The sequence below is a fragment of the Macaca thibetana genome, chromosome 7, assembly GCF_024542745.1.
Source record: "Macaca thibetana thibetana isolate TM-01 chromosome 7, ASM2454274v1, whole genome shotgun sequence".
In the NCBI taxonomy this organism is placed as follows: Eukaryota; Metazoa; Chordata; class Mammalia; order Primates; family Cercopithecidae; genus Macaca; species Macaca thibetana.
Window position 1 is genome coordinate 87,255,052 of NC_065584.1, and position 7,309 is coordinate 87,262,360.

At 39.5% G+C, this 7,309-nt stretch overlaps 1 protein-coding gene across 2 annotated transcripts; it reads left to right on the top strand.

Moving 5' to 3' along the window:
- The first annotated feature begins 1,679 nt into the window (after positions 1 to 1,679).
- Positions 1,680 to 7,104, top strand: RNASE9 (ribonuclease A family member 9 (inactive)). 2 transcript variants are annotated; one of them, XM_050796591.1, is made up of 5 exons: positions 1,680 to 1,734; positions 2,244 to 2,278; positions 2,967 to 3,018; positions 4,240 to 4,350; positions 6,117 to 7,104. In XM_050796591.1, coding segments are annotated over exons 4-5 (630 nt in total). In that variant the 5' UTR covers positions 1,680 to 1,734; positions 2,244 to 2,278; positions 2,967 to 3,018; positions 4,240 to 4,349; the 3' UTR covers positions 6,746 to 7,104. The 2 variants fall into 2 exon arrangements, with proteins under 2 accessions (XP_050652548.1, XP_050652549.1); XM_050796592.1 differs by lacking the exon at positions 2,244 to 2,278.
- Positions 7,105 to 7,309: the final 205 nt, after the last annotated feature.

Below are 7,309 nucleotides of genomic sequence, written 5' to 3' on the forward strand. Positions count from 1 at the left end.
CCTGAGTTTGAGAAGCTCATTCACACTGCACATGTTTAGAAAGTATTTTTAAACTATTTGTGGTCTTTGAATCTTATATTTGGTGTCTTTAGAGATTCTTATATTGTTTTTTGTTTATGGTGAAATTTTCTATGCACTCATGTATATGGTATGCGATTCAGTTTATGTGTGTGTAATCAAGTATTTCAGTAATTTTCTTTGTGAATGTGCTCTTTTTTTTTTTTTTTTTTAAATAAGAACATCTTTTATTTACTCAAAAACTATGAATAATGTCAGGCCTCCGAGCCAGAGCCGAGCCATCGCATCCCCTGTGACTTGCACTTATACGCCCAGATGGCCTGAGGTAACTGAGGAATCACAAAAGAAGTGCAAATGCCCTGCCCCGCCTTAACTGATGACATTCCACCACAAAAGAAGTGAAAATGGCCGGTCCTTGCCTTAAGCGATGATATTATCTTGTGAAAGTCCTTTTCCTGGCTCAATCTGGCTCAAAAATCTCCTCCACTGAGCACCTTGTAACCCCCACTTCTGCCCGCCGGAGAACAACCCCCCTTTGACTAATTTTCCTTTACCTACCCAAATCCTATAAAATGGCCCCACCCTTATCTCCCTTCGCTGACTCTCTTTTCCAACTCAGCCTTCCTGCACCCAGGTGATGAAAAGCTTTATTGCTCACACAAAGCCTGTTTGGTGGTCTCTTCACACGGACGCGCATGACAGGTACCATTCTCAGTTCAATCATGGGTGTAAAGGTTTGAGACATAAATATTGCCTCAAAATGTTTGTGAAAATTTAAAGCTGTTAAAACTTATATTTTTTCTACCGGATTTAACTAAGAGACACCCTGGGATTTATTCACAAAGGTTAGTCTAATTCTAAGTTTTGAAGTTTTATAATCTGTCTTTTCTCAACCACTCAAACTAAGGCATAGATTTTCCTGATGCTGAAGAAAATTGAGTTTACTGATATAAACATGTGGGAGTCTGGAAAAATAGCACTTAATATTTAAGAACATGCCCAATCCAGTTCTTAAAACCTCACTTCTTCAATGACATTTTGTTATTTTTTTGAATTTGTAAAATTGTCTCTTTTAAAGATTAGAATAAAAAATTACCCAGAAATATATCATTCAGAAATAACAACTTATTTTCTATTTTTTTTTCTTTTCTTTCCCATGTAATCTATATTTCTGTTAATTGGGAACATGCTATAGATGGAGAGTTTTGATTTTCCCCCAGCTAAACAGCAAAGCACGTTTATTACTTTCAGATTCGGTCTCTATTCCTTTTTTGTGTAATAGGGAACAGCCCTTCTGTCGACAATTGGAATTCTGTTGGGTTTTAATTGTGTAGTTTTGCCTTTACTTCGGAAAGAGGACATGTGTTTCAGGTAGCCAATCAGAGTGCCCCACATCCCTGGATTTATTCATGTGGCAGAAGCACGGCCAATCAGAAAAGTTATTTTCCATGTTGGGTGAAGGTGGGAGAAAATGCCACTTCCTACTGTGACCCTAAATATAAGGCCACAAAGGGGCAGTGTCTCTCCATGTAATGACTGCGTAGGGTCTCTCATTACATGGAGAGACCCTATGCGAGAATAAAGTGAATGTACAAAGGAGAGTAGAGTGGGAGAGAGTAGGAACAAGAGTCTAGTCAAGAATTTGATTTCTGTCTCCTGTCCTACCTCTTGGACTTCCAAGTTCTGTGAGTCAATACAGTGCCCCTTGCATTTAAGGTAATTTGTTTGGAATTTTTCTCACTGTCAACCAGGGAGTCCTACTACTATAATATTATATCACAAAATATTTAATATCTCTAAATTTTTAATTTTTTTCTTTTTTCTATTCTCTTTGTTTCTCAGATGATCTAAAATTTTATTGATTAATAAATTTGTAAATTCTGGAAAATAGCCCATTCTAAGAATATACAATTCTATGCACATAAAATACTGAGTGCCTCAATAAATATTAGCTCTTATAATAATAATTATTGTTGCAATGTTTATTGTCATTTCTATAAATACATCAGACTCATTTTAACCTTTTCCTTTCCCACCTTTTTGGGTATTTGTATTTTAAAATTTCAGTTTTTTCCCCTTTTAAGTAAAATTTGCTGTTTGTCTTTCAATATAAATTATTGCAACTTAGAATTCTAGCTATTGAAATGCTAGAGGAAAGTATCAGCTATTCTTTTTATTGTATTTCTCAAATTTTCCAAAAAATTATAACAATTTCTTTTTGACAGAAACATCTCATCACACTTTCATCAGCACTGAGTTTGTAAGTTATTATATTTATTGTCAATTTAAAAGATTTAATTTAGTTTTTCCTTTTGTGATTAAGGCTATATAATTATTATATGATCATGATTTATTGATGCTTCATTATATAAAGTGTTCAAAAATTTTTTAAAAAATTAATTTAATTTAAATCAGTTTTAAATTTACATTTTAATTTTAAATTTAAAAATTTAAAATACCACTTAATAATCCTTCTGAAATACATTGGTCCACCTACAAGCCCATTACTTATTCCAGTCTTTTCTTTTTACTGTAAACTTCTTATGTGTGTGTTTAAATACAGAGTTCTGATCTGGGGCTCAGATTTTAGGAAGAGAAACTAGATAGACAACCTTTCCAAGGCCTTTCTCAGTCTGCAAATCTAAGTTGCAATAAACCTTCCAAGCAAGTGTAAAAACAGGGAGGAAAAGCAGGGACTTGAACAGGTATTTGTGTGCCCATGTTCATAGCAACATGATTCACAACAGCCCAAAGGAGGAAGCGACTCATCCCATTCTTCTTCCAAGAACATTTGCTGAAAAGGCCAAACATTTTCCCTACTGTTTTCTGATGTTTTCTTTTTCACAAGTTCATTTTAATGCATATTAAGAAATTCTTCCTTCAACTTTAGTGAACTAAGAATCACCTTTAAATTTGTTTAAAATGCAAATTTCTGGATTCATCCACAGAAATTTCAATTAGTGAGAACCCAGGAAAAACCAAGACGCCTATATTCCCCAGGTAGGCCAGGAGTTTCTGCTGTGTGAGATTACCAGGCAAAAACTTCAGAAACACTGAGTGATCTTGTTTCAACACTATTTATTCTGTGTTCTCCCTCCCTCCCTCACTGCCACCCTGTCTATCTCTCTCTGTCTCTCTCCTCTGTCTCTCTTTCTCTCATTTACTGTTAATCCTCATTTCTACCACCTCCCAGGCACCCTATAATCTACTTTCTGTTTGTCTCCATAGTGAACATTTGAATAAGAAGAGGAATGAGTGTAGATTGCTTTATGAGATATCAAAATGTTTCACAAAATGATAATAAGTACAGGTACAGTGGAGTGCACCGGTAGTCCAAGCTACTTGGTAGGCTGTGGGAGGATTCCTTGAACCCAGGAGTTCTGAGTCAACCCAGGCAACATTGTGAGACTGTGACTCTTAAAAAAAAAAACCAGCAAAATTATAATAAGTAAAACAGCATATTATGGCACATCAAAACAGAAAAAAGTGTTCAGAAACAGAATTACGAAATATAGAAAGTAGCTTTTAAAATTAGAGATGAGGCCGGGCGCAGTGGCTCAAGCCTGTAATCCCAGCACTTTGGGAGGCCGAGACGGGCGGATCACGAGGTCAGGAGATCGAGACCATCCTGGCTAACACGGTGAAACCCCGTCTCTACAAAAAAAATACAAAAAAGTAGCCGGGCGAGGTGGCGGGCGCCTGTAGTCCCAGCTACTCGGGAGGCTGAGGCAGGAGAATGGCGTGAACCTGGGAGGCGGAGCTTGCAGCGAGCTGACATCCGGCCACTGCACTCCAGCCTGGGCGACAGAGCCAGAGTCCGTCTCAAATAAATAAATAAATAAATAAAATTAGAGATGCGACAATAGCTTTTTTCCCAAATAATTGATGCTGAGATTATGTATGAATCATGTGAAAAAAGACCACACTAACTTCTTACTATGCATTAAAATAAATTCCAGGTGGTTGAAAGATTTCCAAGAATCTGTAAGGGTAACAGAATGGAGTACAAAAAAAAATACACATACTTTGAGATGAGAAAGGATTTTGAGAAGAACGAAACCACAATTGAATTCATAAATCAAGAGTGAAGAAGGTTGCAGATTTAAAGAACAAGACAGTATTCTGGACAGGCCCTATGCATGTTCTCGGGCAGTAGAAAGGGCAGGGCCACAGCTGCCTGAATTCTGCTTCTCACACGTGTACTGTCCATGTTCTCTCCAGATCAAGATGTTGCAGAGGCTCTACGTTCTCGTGAGAATATGTTCTGAGCTCTCTGGCCTGTCACCATGGGATCACTCTTCTGAAGAGACTTCCTGGAGGACACTGATGAGAGTGTGAAAGCAGGGATGGGAGGAAAAGCAGGGAGGGGAGGGACAGTGTGGCACACGGCCACCCCAGAGTGCCCATTCTCACATCACTATTTTACGCAGCTTTTTCTTTTCTTTTCCATTCTTTGCACTCCTATGCTCAACTTTCATATTGTCTCCACTTTATGATGTGTCCCCCAACATCCACCTTTCTTTAATTCCATCATTCTCTAACCTTTCTACACACATATTTCTAAACTCAGTATCGAGCCTAGAACAGGAGGTTGTCCATCTCCATCACTGATAGATCAAGGTCTCCAGGGAGCGACTGTTAGAGAATCACTCAGGTTGCCACCAAGTAGGACTTCTTTTACAAAGAGCTTGGTAAGGTAAGAAAACTCAGGAGATTGCTTCTGCAATAAAACAGTTGGTTCTTCATGGAGTGTGGACCAATTTGTCAAAGCACTCTAGGGGCTCAAATTCAGTTTTAAGATTGGCCATTTCAGTAGTCACTGTGTTTGACAGCCTGGAGAAGGAGATACAGTCTAGCCTTAGGAAGGGAAACCAGACTGATAGAGGCCATAGAATACCAGCTAAGAACAGATGTGTGGAAATTAGACAAAAATAGGCTTGAACCAGGAGTCTGCCAGATCTAATGTAAGATTTTAAGCAACTTCCCTTCACAGAGAGATATTAATAACTTTACCTTCTTTTTGCAACATTCATTGTTATAACAACAACAATACTAAAAATAATATATTTATTATAGGGTTGTTTGGATGATGGTGATAATATACTTAAAGTGCTTAGTCTAGTGCTTGGCACTTAACTCCTCATTATGCTAGCTATTACTGTGTATCATTGTTTTTAGTTTAGGGTGACTTCAAGAATGTATTTTTATCCCAGCTGCTCAAAATTGAACCTTCCTTGATCCCTTTCCCAAGGGCATCTATGGTCAGAAAAGAGCAAGAGGAGAAAGAAAGACACGGTTAAGGAGTTTTTTTCTTATCAAAGTGGAACGTTTGAAAGGGGAGGGTGGCTCTTTTCAGAGCAAGTTCTCAACTCCTAGAAAGGGAAAAGATGCATTTGTTTCAGACGGAAGAAGCATGTGAGCCTCCTCTCTGCCTCCCTCCCTTTCTCCTCACTGCTATCTTGATTTCCTTTCTCCTTCCTTCTCTCCTTAATCTCTCTTTTTTTTTTGAGGCGGAGTCTTGCTTTGTCGCCCAGGCTGGAGTGCAGTGGCACGATCTCCGCTCACTGCAAGCTCCGCCTCCCGGGTTCACACCATTCTCCTGCCTCAGCCTCCCTAGTAGCTGGAACGACAGGCGCCCGCCACCTCGCCCGGCTAATTTTTTGTATTTTTAGTAGAGGCGGGGTTTCATCATGTTAGCCAGGATGGTCTCAATCTCCTAACCTCCTGATCCGCCCGTTTCGGCCTCCCAAAGTGCTGGGTTTACAGGCGTGAGCCACCGCGCCCGGCCTTTAATCTCTCTCTTGCTCCATTTCTTCCTTGTTTCCTTTTCATCCTCCTTACTTTTATCTCTCTCCCTTTCTCATTCTCCTTCCTTCACCTTTTCTTCTCTTACCACAGCTCTAGGCTGAACTGCAGGCCTAGTAAGGTCATTTCTGTGAACAATTTAGAAGTATTCAGATCGATTATGAGTTGGCGATTTAAAAATGATCCAAAATCTTAGAGCCCAGAACAGCAATATGTGGCATAAATGTGCCCCTCACAGGAAATGTGAAGCAAGCACATTATCACAATAGAACATATCTCCTTATCTCTTTTAGTGTCTACAGGAAAAATGATGAGAACTCTGATCACCACACACCCACTGCTCCTGCTTCTATTGCTGCAGCAGCTGCTGCAGCCAGTGCAGTTTCAAGAGGTGGATACAGATTTTGATTCCCCAGAAGATAAAATGGAAGAATTTCGAGAGTATTTGGAAGAATTTCGTAGGACAGGGCCCACCAGACCACCTACCAAAGAAAAAGTCGAAAGACGTGTCATTATTGAACCTGGAATGCCATTATATCATAGGGACTACTGTAATGAAGAAATCATGAGAAAAAATGTTTACCACAAACAGCGTTGTGTGACAGAACATTACTTTCTCCTTATGCAATATGACGAGCTGGAAAAAATCTGTTACAACAGATTTGTGCCATGTAAGAATGGAGTTAGGAAATGCAACAGGAGCAAGGGTCTTGTAGAAGGAGTGTATTGTAATTTAACAGAAGCATTTAAAATACCAAGGTGTAAATATAAGTCATTTTATAGGAGGGGCTATGTCCTTATCACCTGTGCATGGCAAAATGAAATACACAAACTTATTCCTCATACTATAAATGATCTCGTGGAGCCACCTAAACACAGAAGTTTCCTCAATGAGGATGGTGTCTTTGTCATACCGCCCTAGCAGAGTGTTCTCTGAGAGCTTAGGGTGGGAGGAATAATCCTCTCCATACCGATCCTTATAGATCAAAGTTGAGAATGGTAATTTTGTTTCCATTCACTTTAATCACCCACTTTCCTTTCTTCCTTTCCCAACACCTCACAAAAGCACCATAGCCTCGGTTCACAGACAGTGCTCTGAGATGTGGTCTCATGCAGGTCCCATAAGTTAGCATGCCTTGAATGTGTTATGGATACAGATGCCTGCAGTGGAAGGATGACTGGCACCAAGAGGAAAAGGAAATGGTTGCCTGAAATGTGTTCCGAAGACACATCCATGTGATTCTCTAGTTCAGCAGAAAGAATAAAAAGTGCTTCAATCTAGTGCAGTGGCTCTGGGATGGTGATGTGGGGTTTCTCAGTTTGGAACTTTCTTCCTTGTGACACAATTTGGCACCAACAGAACTCAAATCCCTTTCAGCCATTTATGTAATACATCTTTCTAGGGCTGTGTGTGTGGCGCTTTCACTTGTCTTATTCTTTCTTACAGGGCAATACGTAGATTCCGATGTGGGCAGCTCAGGATAAA